Below are 14,968 nucleotides of genomic sequence, written 5' to 3' on the forward strand. Positions count from 1 at the left end.
AATAGAAAAAAAAGGAAAAAGGAAAGAAAAAGTAGACGCCTACAAATTCGCATGGAAAAGACAAATAGTCCAACAGGAAAAAACACAAGAGATATAAACAGATGAAGAAATTTTAACGGCTGATAAATATATAAAAAGGACTCAGACTCACTAATAATTAAATGCAAATTAAACTAGTAAGGCAAATTAAACAATTAGACGCTCTTTCACACCCTTCTGACTGGCAAAAATTAAGGAATACTAAAAGCAAGTTTTAGTGCAAATGTGATGGCAAGGGCGGGAACGTAAACCGGGACAAGCCTGTGGAGAGCAACATGCTGACATCACTCCAGCAGGGTGCACGCCCTGCAAGCCAGCAATTCTGTTTCTAGGTACATCCTGCCCTCCCAAGAGAGGTGTGCGCTCCTCAGACACAAGAGAATCACAGAGGTGCTGAGAGGAAGCATCAGAATTTAAATACATTTTTTTTATCTAAAAGAAAAACAAGTAATCTTTACTAAGCAGACTGACACTGGTGCCCTCCCCTGGCCTCTCTTCCTGTCAGAGATCATGGGTTAGGCAGTAAAAGAAGTGAGTTGTCTGAGTAAAGGGTAAGAGGAGCTTCAGATTTGGAGGGGTTGTCTGTGTTTTCTTCTCAGGGTTCCGTGGTGTGTTTGTTCCGCACACTTTACGTGTCCCCGGATAAATGGATTTACTGATTATGCTATCTGTAATTTTCCTAACCCCCAAAAGTGAATAAGAGGCTTAACAAGATTCCTCTCAAAGAAGCAAGCTAAGATTACAAATAATCCTAATGACTCACACACCAGTGAACACTCCAGGTACACACTCTCAGGCTCAATGAGAATCCAGTCAGCACTGGGAGGGAGTCAGCTGGTCAATGAATGAAAAATCACTGAAGTTCAAGAGAAATGCTGGCCAGTAATCAATCCTTAACGCTACCAAACTGTACACTTAGGAGTCGATGGTAAATTTTATATTACGTGTATTTTATCACAATTAAAAAAATTTTGAAACAATAAATAATAAGGGGATAGTAATGAAGCATATTCAAGGATTTTAGCCACATTAAGGATTTTTGTACTACAAATAAGTATTTGTAATACATAATTTACTTCTTTTTAATACCCTTTTACAGTTATCTTTTTGTATATCTTATGATGGCCACACCAGTTAGGCATAGTGGTTCACATATGTAATTCATAAATAAATACTTATGCAAACATTAGGTGTGCATGGCAAAAAAATTTTTAATGCTAAGAGTATATGGCAAAAATATGCTCAATGCTCACTGGCGTAGAGAAACTTTCCCGCAAGTGGGCAAGGAGACATATATAAGAATGTGACTTGAAGCACTATTTAAAGAACTGGGAAATCATCTAAATGTCCATCAGCAGAGGAATGGATCAGCTAGGGTACAGTCAAGCAGTGCAATACTACACAGTGGTTGAAATCAATGGATAAGAGCTACATGTATCAACATGGGTAAATATTTTCAAGATTAAGTGAAAAAAGCATATTGCAGAATGAAAGGTCCAACATGCAAAACAATGTGATATATTGTTTATTGATGCATACATACATGTTATAATATGTATTCCATGTGTCGTAATATGTACTATGTTTAGAAACATTCAAGAGGAAGACAAACACCAAAATCAGGAATAGAGGTTACCTCTGGGTAGGGAGGGAAGAAAATGAGAGTGGAGGCTTTTTTTTAGGTTTTTTTTTGGAGGGGAGGTAATCAGGTTTTATTTATTTATTAATGGGGGTATTGGGGATTGAATCCAGGACCTTGTGCATGCTAGACATGCACTCTACCACGGAGCTGTACCTCCCTGCTGAGGGTTTATTTCTTAAAGAAAGAAAAAAGACGGAAGGTAAATTAATATAACAGCTCATAATTTTAAAACAAGATGTTTTAAAACTAGTCTCCTTGAGTTCTCCTCGTCAGTGACAACCATCTTCACACTCCCGTGTATCTTCCCAGAGATATTTTATGCACATGCAAGGTCACATATGTGTATGTATTCCCCCATACCTCCTGATCTTTTTAAACACAAATGGTAGCAAATATTACATACTGTTCTATAACTACTCATTTTTCTTTAACAATGTCTCTTGAATTTTGTCACATGTCAGCACATAAAGAGCTTCCTCCACTTTTATTGCTGCACAATACTTCTTTTTGTGGTTTTTGAGTCAGTCTCCTATAGAACGTAGACTATTTCTGTCCTTTCACTACAATAGGCATCACTGCAATGAATATCCTTATAAATATGTCATTCTGCACACATGAATGCGTGAAGATAATTTCCCAGAAGTAAAAATGCTGGGTCTTTTCAAACTGCCCTCTTAAAAGACTGTACCAGTTTACTTCTGGCAGCAACATTTTCGAGGGCCTGTTACCCAATCACAGATCAACACTGATCAAGTAATATCTGACTTTCGATCTGAGAAGAAAACATGGTATCTCACTGCAAGTTTAACTTGCGTATTTTAAAAATTATAAATGTGACAGCATTTTTTTAAGTGTAAAAAGCCATTCTGATTTTTTTCTGTAAGCTTTCTGTCATTTGTCCAGTGGTATGAATTTGTTTTTTTGAACCGTGAGCTGTTCCTTTGGTAATAAAATAGACAATGATCATTTTTTTAAACATGCAGGGTCTGTAGAGCCTTCACTCAGTTTTGTGAGAAGCTTATAGGATATCTTCAAAGATCCTTTGTGCATTGTACCATTATCAATTTCCTGATTTTGATACTGTGCTATTATTGCTACGTAAGATGTTACCATTGGGGGAAACTGGGTGAAGGCGAACGGGTCTCTGGATACTATTTTTGCAATTCCTTGTGAGTCCGTAATTATTTCAAAATAAAAACTTAAAGAAAAAGACACAATTTTGTGCTCCTTTTCCCGCTCAGGGGGCTCTGACCTCAAACTATGATCCCTAAGCCATGATGGCTCCCAAGTGTGTTAACCAACAAGCCCCACCTGCAGGACAGCCACTGGGTTAGAAAGTACATCTGAGGACTTGAACTAGGGGCAAGTGTTTGGGGGCTGACTCTGGACTCAGACTCCATTGCTGCCACATTCTAACTCAGTGAGCACAGAGAAGCCATGGGGCTAAGAGTCACACTGTCTCGTATTTCTACTGAGCGTTACAGTGTTCCATGTCCATTCATTTACATTATCCCAGGGATAATACGGGTAGCGAACTCTCTCAAGAGAGGCCCTCTACCAAGTATACAAGACCCTTCCTTTCTTTTTGTTGGCATCCCCTGAATATCTTCTATCTGAACCCTGCTACTCAAGCTATACATGATTCTCTGGAGGGCCCCTAACAAGCCTTCACAGACAGTTCCCTGCACCTGGGGCTGCTCCCTTTCTCTTCTAGACTTTTTGCCGAAAGAATGCTTTATTTGTTCTTCAAAAAAGTACAAGCATTACCTCCACGAGGAAGCCTTCCTTGATCTCCCATATCCACAGGCTCCAACTCTGCTCCATCGGGAACTGTTACGTAATCTTCCAGGCATCCTACTGCAGCCTCTACTAGACAAAGCTCCATTGAAACACTTACCTCACTAAATTGTCATTCTTAGTTTAAGCATGTCTGTTCCCACTGAAGACCCTTTGAAGGCAGAGATTTTGTGAGATTCATCTTTGTATTTCAGTGCCTAGCAGCATGCGGTAGGTACCCAATAAATATTTGGTGAATGGAGGAGTCAGGCCAGTAACCTGACAGCCTCCTCTGCAGTTCAGGAAAAGCCAACTCATGTTCTTGAGTAATTCATTGCAGTCCAGAGCCAGGTGTTCTGAGAGTCAGCTGAGGTTCTGCCTGTCTGCAGGAGCTCTTGCCCCTGGTTAGGCTCTCTGTATCTCATTTCCCTTATCTTTAATATGTGGACAATAAAAGCATCTCCTCACAAGGTTGTTGGGAGATAATGCATTAAAAGCTCTTAGCACAATGCCTGGAAATTGGTAAAGAAGACTCCTCAAAGATATTCCTGTGTAAGTGTGGAATGAGTGAGTGAAAGAGTGACTTGAGGGAAAAAAAGAATGACTCGAGACTTTCTGTTCATTTATTGAGCACCTACTATGTAACACAGATTGCAGGGAATCTGGGAAGGTTTTCTGGAGCTTGAGTGTTGATAGGGGAGGAGGTGGAAAGGCACAGGTTGTAGCAGCTGATAACGACAGTCGGTATTCCAGACAGAGCAAACTGCGTCCTTCTTGAAAGCTGTGTGGGAGTGGATGGCTTAGCTTCCCACTAGTGAGCCAAAGGGTGGCTTTGGTGAGGCAGGCCAAAGTGCTGGAATCAAAGTTGAATTCCAGTCCTGTCTAGTTATTAGCTGCATGACTTTGCCCAAGTTATTGAACCCCTCTGAACTACCCCAACTGTAAAAGAGTGGGTTAAGTATGCTCACCTGCCAATGTAAATTGGTGCAGCCACTATGGAGAACAGAATGGAGATTCCTTAAAAAACTAAAAAATAGACTTAGCCTACAATCCAGTAATCCCACTCCTGGGCACATATCCAGATAAAACTATAATTTGAAAAGATACATGCACCCCAATGTTCACAGCAGCACTATTTACAAAAGCCAAGACAGGGAAGCAACCTAAATGTCCATTATCAGATGAATTAATAAAGATGATGTAGCATGTATACAAGGAATATTACTCAGCCACAAAAAAGAATGAAACAATGCCATTTGCAGCAACATGGACAGACCTAGAGATTATACTAAGTAAAGTAAGTCAGAGAAAGGCAAATATCATATGTCACTTATATGTGGAATCTAAAAAAAAAAGAAAGAAAAAAGATACACAAATGAACTTATAAACCAGAAACAGACTCACAGACATAGAAAACAAACTACGGTTACCAAAGGGGAAAGGGGGAGGGATAAATTAGAAGTCAGGGATTAACATATACAAAGTACTATACATAAAGCAGATTAAACAAGGACCTACTGTATAGCACAGGGCACTACGTTCAGTATCATGCAATAATCTATAATGGAAAGAATGTGAATCACTTTGCCGAATACCTGAAACTAACACAACATTGTAAATCAACTATACTTAAGTAAAAAAAAAAAAAATTAAAGAAAAAACAACAAAAACCTCACCTGCCGGGATTCCTCAGAGACCGCATGACCTTACATAAGCCAAAATGCGCTCTATTTAGAAAGTACAAAACGCCCGGACGGGTCACTACAGGTCGATTAGGCTCTACGCCCGGCGTGCGGGGGCGTGGATTTTCTCTCCGAGCTTGCGCAGTGGGCCCGCGGCGCAGCCCGTCAGGCACTGCGGTAGGCCGCCCTGGGGGCCGGCAGGACCCTGGCCCCAAGATGGCGGCGCCCAGCGAAGAGGCCGCGGCTGCCGCCGGCGAAAACGATGGAGTGGGCAGCGGCTTTGGATCGTGGCTAGACGGACGGTTGGAGGCGCTGGGAGTGGACCGAGCCGTTTACGGCGCCTACATCCTGGGTGTCCTGCAGGAGGAGGAGGAAGAAGAGAAGCTGGACGCGTTGCAGGGTATCCTCTCTGCTTTCCTGGTGAGAAACCCAGACACATTCCTTTAGCCTCTTGCCGGCCTCTGTCAGTACTTCGTATCCCCTTTCGCCTACCCAGTGTCCCAGAGGATTAGTGGTCTCACCTGGGAGAGGAATACTCTTTTGAGGTCTGGGCCTCGTGGGAAGGGGATTGCTTCCCATCCAGGGTTTTGGGAGCCGGAAGGTTGCAGGTGCATAAGAGAGGAGAGGTTTTCCCTTATTCGTAGGGACAAGGCCCTCTCAAATGCCATAGCTGAGCTGGGTGAGTATTCTAACGAAGGCATTGAAATGTCTAAATGAGTTTTACTCTAAACGTCTAACGACCGATTTCATTCTCATCCGTTGACAGTGTTCAGAGGTGGGAATTAAATGCTCTGGGATGTCTGTGCTCTCTAGGAGGCTGACAAAAGCCCGCAGGAAGTACCTAATCAATTTCCTGTTTTGGAGGTAGGAGTCCAAAAACGGTAAGGTTAGGCGTTAGAGGTCTTTTCATGCCTAGGCAGAACTGAAGCAAATATTGTGCTTGATCCTTTATTGTATTTAGAAATGCGGTAATCATTGGGAGTCGGGGAATAAGACAGATCAGAGTTAGAGAAGAGAGAGAAACTTGGTATTTAACCTCTTAGAAGCAGATTCAAGAATTCAAAAATGTGTGCTTTATACTGTGTTTAAGTAGTAAATCACCAAGATGTCCACTTTTCCAACCTGATCGTTTCTGGTGCCTTCATCTCCACTTACACTTACTTGGTGAAAGTGCCGTTCATTGATTGGGCACATGACTGAAATACAACACTAGTGCAGCTGTCCCAGGTCCTCCTGGCAAGGGCGCCCTTTTAGTTCCAGAGCCTGTTCTGGTGAGATTGACCTATAAATGGGAAAGCCATAACACAGCTTGTGATGCAGCTTGTAAGTTGAGTGGAAATACAGCAGAGTGGAATAAACTCTTCTTGAAATCTTACATTGCAGGTTGTAAGGGGAAAGAGTAGGAGGCAAGCAATTCAAGGTAGTTTTTAAATTTCCTGCTAGGAAGTTTCTAAAGATTCCATGCAAGAAAAGTTGAAGTAACTTGGGTGCTCATTGATACCTGCTCCTTGACCTGTTCTTTTCATTATATCATTACTTGAAACTGTATGTCTGCTGATGAAGGCAGTCTCTTGGTAGAAGAGTTATATAGACCAGATTTGGTTCTTTATATCTCCTGTTTGCATAAACTGCAGAACACAAACTCATTTTTTTTTAAGGCAGCTTTGCTCTCTCCCTCTGTCCAATTCACACACGATGCTTAATTTTCTTATAGTTTCCCCAACCCTTTCTATGTAGAAAATGACTTTGGGGAGATTTGGACAGGAATTATATGGTGAGTAGGGGTTCTGTCCATGAAACAACTGAGGAGCAACTTTACAGGGCAGCAAGGCCAAAGAATATGGTATAAATCAAACACATAACTCACAGTGCTGGTTGCTGTCTGTCTGTCAGTAGAGCTGCCTATAAAAGTCCTGACTGTTGTACCAAATCCCATTCTAGGCAAAACAAAAGGCATAGCCAAATCAATCACCATATTGGGCTAGGAGTCAATATTAGGAATTACGTTTGTCAACAACAATTTGAGATAAGATTCAAAAACAGTATGTATAGTTGGGAGCAAATGACAGTAAACAAAAGCTTCCTATCACCCTTTTCTGTATTCTTTCTAATTGCACTTGCACTGATTGAGTCATTCATCAGATTTTTATTGATGGATTACTATCTGCCAGCACTGCCCTAAGTGTTTGAGGGTACCTCAGGGAACAAAGCAGACAAAAGTCCCCACCCTCAAGGGGGTTATATTCCAGCAGAGAAAAACATAATATGTAAATTATATAGTATGTTAGAAAACCATTAGTGCTAGTAAAAAAAAGGAGCATTGTAAGAGGATCAGGAGCGGAATGTAGGGATGAGTTGCACTTTTAAGTAAGGTTGAGGGGAGGGTATAGCTCAAGTGGTAGAGTGCATGCTTAGCATGCACAGGGTCCTGGGATCAATCCCCAGTACCTCCTCTAAAATAAATAAATAAATAAGTAAAACCTAATTATCTCCCCCCCAAAAAAAATTTTTAAAATTTAAGTAAGGTCATTACATTAAGTAGGGTATTACATTTTTTTCTTCCAATTTTATTGAGGTATAATTGACATATAGCACTACACAAGTTTAAGGTGTACAGCATAATGATTTGACTTGCATACACCATGAAATGATTATCACAATAAGTTTAGTGAACAGGATATTACATTTTATGGCAGCTGTTTATATACCAGCCTTCTAAATTGTGTCATGAGGCTAGGGACTGTTTCTTATTCACCTCTTAGCACTCATCTCAGTGCTTTGAACATGGCAGGAACGATCTGGATGAATAAATCAATAATTGGAGTAATGAATTATTTTGGTTTGGGTGAGGAGACTGGGGGAATAAACCACCTTGTCCTCCAAGAGTGCCCTTTCTTTTTTGCCTCTCCATTCCTTTTCCTACCCTTTATTATATTCCTCTCTCTTCACTTTTCCTGCTGGGGATCCAAGCACGGCAGGAACTCTGCACCAAAGAAGTTCTGTATGTCTGGCATGTGTACTAAAAAGACACAGCGTAGAGGATGGAATCCTTTGTTGGGTACAAAATAAGGATATCCCCAGTACGTCTGTGTTCTGCCTCTCCTCACTTTTCTCTGAGAGATGGTATAGTATAATGGTTGAGAACATGGACTGCTTGGGTTCAAATCCTATTTAATCCACTTATTACTTGTCATCACCTTGGGCAAGTTACTAACCCTCTGTGCCGTGGTTTCCTTATCTCTAAATTGAGAGTAGTAATAGTATTTACTTCATGGGATTGTTTTAAGAACTGAGAGTTCTTATGTAAAGTATTTAGAATAGTGCCTGGCACATTAGTAAATGTAAGTACTGACAGCTCATCGTGAGGGGCAGAACATGAAGATGGTGAAGGCAGCCATAATGAAGATGGAGGGAAATACCCATTTTTGTTAGAATGCCTATTCTTTGCCAAGAAGGGAAGGCATTTTATCCAAATTCTCATTTACCGTCACTAAAATCCTGGGAAGATGTGAAGCTTAGAAAAGTCAAGAAGCTTGCTCATAGATCTGGGATTTGAACTGAAGTCTGACACCAAAGCCAGCATCCTTTTTGTCATGCCATGCTAAGGAGGAAAATTGGTTGGCGTGCAGAATATGTATTCTTACGTAAAATGGACAGAGGGGTGGTTGGAGAGCAGACCGTCTACTTACTTAACTCCTGTTTATTGTGGATCAGCAAGCTCGTGCATATGTTCCAGCAAGAAAGTTGATAAACCTTGTTGAATGTACTGAGTTGAGTATATTGGCCAGGGAAGATTTCATAGAAGAGAGTGTTGACTCGAGCAACAGGTTTTTGCTCCAAAAGGAAGAGAAGGCCTGACCTGAGTTTGTGGAAATCCTTTCTTTCCCCTGGAACTTGGCAGGATGGAGTGGGTGCTCCTGACCTAGCAAGTATGGATTGGGACTCATATACAGGATAACCTCTGAGTTCCAAGCCTAAGAAGAGAAACAATCTCTATTCTTTGGTTCCCAAACCTTCCCTGTGATTTCTTCTCATGACCAGCAGGGGGAGCTCTGCCCTCTTCATAGGCTTTGTTCTGGTTGAGGGCTCTCAAGAAATTAATTGGTCTACTTTTCCAACCAGGAAGAAGATTCCCTCCTTAACATCTGCAAGGAGATTGTGGAACGATGGTCGGAAACTCAGAGTATTGTCATCAAAGTGAAAAAAGAAGGTAAAATTGGAGTTTTTATGTCTAACTTCCAACAATCCTTGGATCTTTTACAACAACTTTTGTACGGCTCTTAGGGAGAGTTTTTAGTTTTCTCCTTTGGATCCTCATTTTCCCTAAGATAATTTAAACTGACAAACACCCAGCAGTTTACCTTAACTTATTAACTGAACATGGTTTTCTTTTCCCTTTTTACATTTTTCCACTTCTGCTGACCATGATTATCTTCATTGTGGTTTTTGCTTTTTTCTTCTTCATTGCTCTTTCCCTTCTCCCTTGTAGATTTGCTTTGCGGGTATAGGAAAAATAACTATATTTTCCAACCATTTTCATATTCTCACTTCATAACACAAATTATGATTGGGCTTTTGCTTTATTCAGCTGAACCATTCACCTTTTAAAATGAAAGAGAGATGGGCTAATATACTCACCATTAGGACGAGAAATGAATTGCAGAAAACTCAAAGTATAAATCCAAACTTGAATGAAATCTATTCTAAGCTACCTGCATGGTAGTTCTCAGTCTTGGCTGTGCATTAGGATTGCTTGATGTATGTTTAAAAGTGCTGGTGCCTGGGCCACGCCATGGGCTGATTATAGAAACATCTCTGGGGTGGGACTCCAGGCATTGCTATTTTTTTTTTTTAAAGCTCCCCTAGATGATTCTAATGTGCAGCTGGGCATGAGAATCACTGTTTGACACCACTGCCTCTTTTCTTTGAGAATGGTGGCTAATAGATGATTTTATTTTAAAATAACCTAAGAATTTCACCTGGCATAATTATCACCATGGAGAAGACCAGCCTAAGGTGACGCTAGATTGCTTCTTAGGTTTTTGGGTTGAGAGGGGAGAAAGTTGCACGTTTGGAGGCCTGATTTTTCTATGGTTCTAATGCAGTGCTTTTCAACCTTTTTTTTTTTTTTTTTTTAAAGCAGCAGAGCTTCAATATGTAACACAAGTAAAAGCAGGGCTGCTCTGATTGAAGACGGATACAAGACCTAAAGCCTGGCCTGCATGGCCTTTCCTTGCCTTTCTCTTTGGCCCCCGAGGCACCTCCTTTGAACCCCAGGGCTCTAAGGAGTCAGCAGATGCCATTGCCTTTACTCCAAGCACTGCCTGGGTGGACTAGTGGTTTGGTGAGCGTGTTTCCTCTCACATACAACCTTGTTGTCCCTCCCTTCCCTCCCACCACCTCCCAGATGAGGTCCAGGCCATTGCCACCCTCATTGAGAAGCAGGCGCAGATTGTGGTGAAGCCCAGGATGGTGTCAGAAGAGGAGAAGCAGAGGAAAGCTGCCCTCCTGGCCCAGTATGCTGACGTGACAGACGAAGAGGAATATCCTTTCTGAAGTCTCTGTGCCGTTCCCTCAGGCTGAAGCCATAAGCGTTTGTTGGTTTACAGTGAGCTTTGTGAAGTTGCCAGTTCCCCTCTATAGGTTAATTTTCTCCTCTAAAATGGCAGTGATCTACGGCCCTTCATGGGTGTGAGGAATGATGTTGGAATGGTTGATACTGGACTTAACATTTTTCAAGACACAATCAGTATGTTCCCGGAAACTTCAGTGTGAAACAAATCATGCCTTAATGGACCATTTTTATTGTGTTTTCAGAAAATAAGATACAGCTATGATTCTTTTGTTTTTAATTGAAATATGGTTGATTTACAATTATGATTCTTTGTATAATACCTTTCTATGAAGTATAGTGTTACATGTATAATCCATCTTTATATTTTTTCACGGTTGATAAGGCAACTGAGGCACTAAGACATGAATGGGTGATTAGAGACATTTATAGAATTAATAGCAAAACCAGGACTAGAACCGGGATTTGGATTCCCAAATTTGGAGCAGTTTCATTTGAATCTTTTTTTTTTTTAAAATATTCCAGTGACAACATAATTAAAAGTGAGACTGAACTCTCAAAGCAACACCAGAATAAACCTGGAATTTGAATGGGGACTGGGTGAAAAGACAGTGTTGCTTGAAGGAGAAAGTCTGGTTCCCCGTGAATTTGAAATTTGTCTAGGAAGTGCTTAGCTTACTAAACCTACTTGAGTGGAGTAGATGTCATACCAGAAATGACAGCTGTCTAATCACTAGGTTAGGAAAGAATTCTTAGGCTCTTTTGTGCCAACTTCTCTTCTAGTTTCCCTCATGGTTTTTCTTGCCAGGTTTGGCAGAGCTATGGTTCCAATTACAAAATCTCATTTCTTAGGCCAAAAAAGAATGATTTAAGCAGTGGGTCTCCTGGAGGACTTGTTAAAACAGATTGCTGGGCCCTGTGTCCCAGAGTTTTTGATTTAATAGATCCAGAGAGGGGTCCAAGAAGGTGCATTTCTTATAAGTTTTCAAGGAGTTTGGGGAACCATACTTTGAGAACCACTGTTTTAGAGGTCATCTTGCCATCCCATGGCTTCCAGGTAATGTGGCAGTCCACCCAGAGCAGCTTAAGTTTCTTTTCAGCCTCTAACAGACAAGGATCTTACAGAAGCTCTGAACAGTCTTCCCCAAGTTGAGACTTTTAAAGATGACTCAGGTTCACCATCACATCCCTGACAGAGTCCTTCCATTCATTCACCTTCCATTTTCCTGCCCATTGGCTTATTCACTATTTTCTGGTGTTAGGTTAGGAGGTGCTAACCTTTGTTTTCCATCCGACTTTCCTTAACATCACTCACTGAAGCAGATGAGAAGGATGATTCAGGTGCCACCACGATGAACGTTGGTTCTGACAAATGTATCCTTCTCTGTGTCCATCACCATGTGTTTCTCCATAGAATCTTCTTGAGGGTCAGTTTTTATTTTGCTGTCATTGCAAGGAGACTCCTGTTACCTCCAAGAACACATGTCAGGCCAGCATTAGAATAATATTGCAGTTTTAATCTTTGTCCTGAAAGACTTGATAATTCATTGGAAAGAGAGCACAAACACTGAATACTTTCAGCTGAAAACATGGACAGATTGAAACATATGTGCTGAGGAAAGTCCCTACCAACAGAATCAGTTATGAGAAACTTCCTAGGGAAGGTGGTTTTAAAAATCCACCTTCTTAAAGGTGAGGAGTATGGTGGATTATCAGAGAAGAGGGGGTTATTTCAGGGAGACTTACTCATTTTAAAGCACTAAAGCAGAAAAAAGTTATGTTTTAAGAGTAAAGAGGAGCTTCTCTGGTAGTAACAGGTTATGTTTTAAAGTTGTAAGAAAGGAGGGGTAAGGTTTTTATACCTATTGGTTTAACTTATTCTTTAAAGTGGTTAAACTTACTATTTTTTTAGAACATGGTTTTCACTTAAGTTTTAGTGGTCTAGGGAAAAAAAGCAAATTTTCACTTAAACTTTAGTGGTCTAGGAAAAAAAAGATAAAGCTTAATAAGGTTAAACAACTTATTTAACTCTTTTCAAGCATTTTAATAGTGCCAAGTACATAAAATTTTGCCAGTTACATTAATACTCTAGTCACTAAAGGTAGCCTAGATACTCCCAACAATATTCTGCCATTGAATCCTGTAAGTACTTTACTGTAGAGTGAAATTTTATTTTCACAAAATACTTAACATTCAGATTTAGATAAGCCTAAATGAGATTTTTATTTTGAGGGTTAGTTTTAAACTTTAGTAATGGTAGCTTTAAGATTTCTCATTAGACCAAAGGTAAACATAAGGGTTTCTTTTTTTTTTTTAAGACTAGGGATAGGGAGAGAGTATTCAAAACTCAGCATGTGGAGAAATGACAGCAAGAATAAGGAAAGAGCAGTAGTTGAGGCCTGTGTAACCTAAACCCTCATCCCTTAACTCACCTGTAGCTCTGTTCCGAAACACCAATGTGGAAGATGTCCTCAATGCCCGAAAACTGGAGCGAGACTCGCTTCGGGATGAGTCCCAAAGGAAGAAGGAACAAGACAAGCTGCAGAGGGAGAGGGACAAACTAGCCAAGCAGGAGCGCAAGGAAAAGGAGAAGAAAAGGACACAAAGAGGGGAGCGAAAGCGATAACCTTGGTCCACTCTATTCTTTCTCCTCGTGAACTTGGTCAATGGGAGAACTGGTTGTGCACATGTGTATTTAAGAGAAATGAGAGAACATTGCAAAGTGGTTTCCCAAGGCATTTCCCCTTTTGTTTACATGGTCAAAAGGAAAATTACAAACACTTCTAATTACAAAATGTGCTGTCTCTGTGGTGTGGGTAATCAGATTATTGTAGTTGGTGTCTGTACCAAAGATCTGGAATGGGGGCAACCTTTATATTTTAATCCTGAAGTCCTGTACTCCTTTTGGCCACTTTAAAAAGTCTTCCCTCACCTTGGATAAACAGCAGGAATGTTCAGAAAGCTGAGTTTTTATCGTGAAGGAGCAGAATCATGACCACTCCCTCCCTGAGGTGAAATGTAGGAGTGTCAATTGCTTCGGAAGTAGTATTCCGAATGTATTGTTTTATGGCTGAAATAGGAAGCTAATGAAGAACTCTGTCTGGATCTAGATTTTTATGTTACATGTCAACAAACTAGGAAAGTGAGAAGAAGTTAGTTGGTGGATATTCTACATTTGAGGTTTTTTTGTTTGTTTGTTTCAGCCTATGGTAGGAAACAGTATCTTTTAAATAGAGATAGTTAAGTATTTTTCCTTATCTAGGCTGTGATTTTAAGAAGGATGTGTCAGTATTGAATGCAAGAATATCACTGTTAGCTAGATTCATTTCTTATAATCATGAATCCTCTTGAGTGCTACTGGAGATTCTAGTCTTGATCTGCCCTAAAACATGAGTATAAAGACCTACCTGCTAATTACAGGTTTAGAGGAACTCTTTTAAGGAAGAAACACTGGAAATCTCTGCTAACAGAAAGATATTTAAGAGTGTACATAGTAGTTGCTCAACAAATTTATTGAATGAGTGAATGGAAAAACTGGGAGAATCAAAAGTGAGCAGGAACTCTCCATTTCTACTTTTGTCACATGTCACATTCAGTTGTAAATAGGCCTTTCTCTACTTCAGGCAGCAGACTGTCAAGCCTGAAGAAAGCAGTTTCTCTGACAAGACAGAAAGTAGATATTTTATACCAGGGATGGGCAAACTACTGCTGGCAACCAAATTTGGCCCAGTCTGTTTTTTTCTGGTGCAAATGTTAATGGATTTTACATTTTTAAAGGGTTGTAAAAGAAAAAAATACATGACAGAGGCCTTATGGACATATAAAGCCTAAAATACTACCTGGCCCTTCAGAGAAAATGTTTGCTGACCTCTGTTTTATACCATTAACTATGAGAGTAACAAAAATTTTTACCTTCGTGCAGAAGGTAAAAAGCATGGTTAAGGAAAAGATGTGTTACCTCTATACACTCCTATAACCATGGCATTGCAAAAAAATTTTTAAATAACCACCTTAAAAATAAAATAAACTATTTAAATCACTGTCTTCTAATTCATTCTGGTTCCTTCCAGCTGGAAGTGAATTCTGTGTGGATAGTCACTTAGGAATGTGTTGAACTTTACTTACATTTTGATTAGCCAAATGATTTCTTCTGTTAATAGAACCTCTTCCTGGAATCCACAAATTCTCTGCCTGTTTTTCTTTCTGTGAGGTTGGATATTAGATAAGAAAGATTACCTTCTTTTTTGGACAGTCAGT

General features: G+C 40.3%; 2 protein-coding genes across 7 annotated transcripts in view; one reads left to right on the top strand and one right to left on the bottom strand.

The window, feature by feature from the left end:
* The window catches only part of DBF4B (DBF4B-CDC7 kinase regulatory subunit), a 31,468-nt gene extending 26,218 nt beyond the window's left edge, over positions 1-5,250 (bottom strand). For 3 of the 5 annotated variants that reach the window (XM_074343302.1, XM_045520001.2, XM_010959515.3), the window contains exon 1: positions 5,134-5,200. The gene's annotated coding sequence lies outside the window, so the exon portion shown is untranslated. Of the gene's footprint in view, positions 1-5,133 lie in introns of all 5 variants that reach the window. The other 2 variants (XM_074343304.1, XM_074343301.1) reach the window with 1 other exon arrangement.
* Positions 5,251-5,283: 33 nt separating this feature from the next.
* Positions 5,284-14,751, top strand: CCDC43 (coiled-coil domain containing 43). 2 transcript variants are annotated; one of them, XM_074343306.1, is made up of 5 exons: positions 5,284-5,559; positions 9,262-9,349; positions 10,547-10,682; positions 12,027-12,138; positions 13,150-14,751. In XM_074343306.1, the coding sequence occupies exons 1-5, from the start codon at positions 5,356-5,358 to the stop codon at positions 13,273-13,275; spliced, it is 666 nt and encodes a 221-aa protein (XP_074199407.1). In that variant the 5' UTR covers positions 5,284-5,355; the 3' UTR covers positions 13,276-14,751. The 2 variants fall into 2 exon arrangements, with proteins under 2 accessions (XP_074199407.1, XP_010957882.2); XM_010959580.3 differs by having other exon boundaries at positions 5,290-5,559; positions 12,027-12,085.
* Positions 14,752-14,968: the final 217 nt, after the last annotated feature.

The sequence above is a fragment of the Camelus bactrianus genome, chromosome 16 (genome assembly GCF_048773025.1).
Source record: "Camelus bactrianus isolate YW-2024 breed Bactrian camel chromosome 16, ASM4877302v1, whole genome shotgun sequence".
NCBI lineage: Eukaryota > Metazoa > Chordata > Mammalia > Artiodactyla > Camelidae > Camelus > Camelus bactrianus.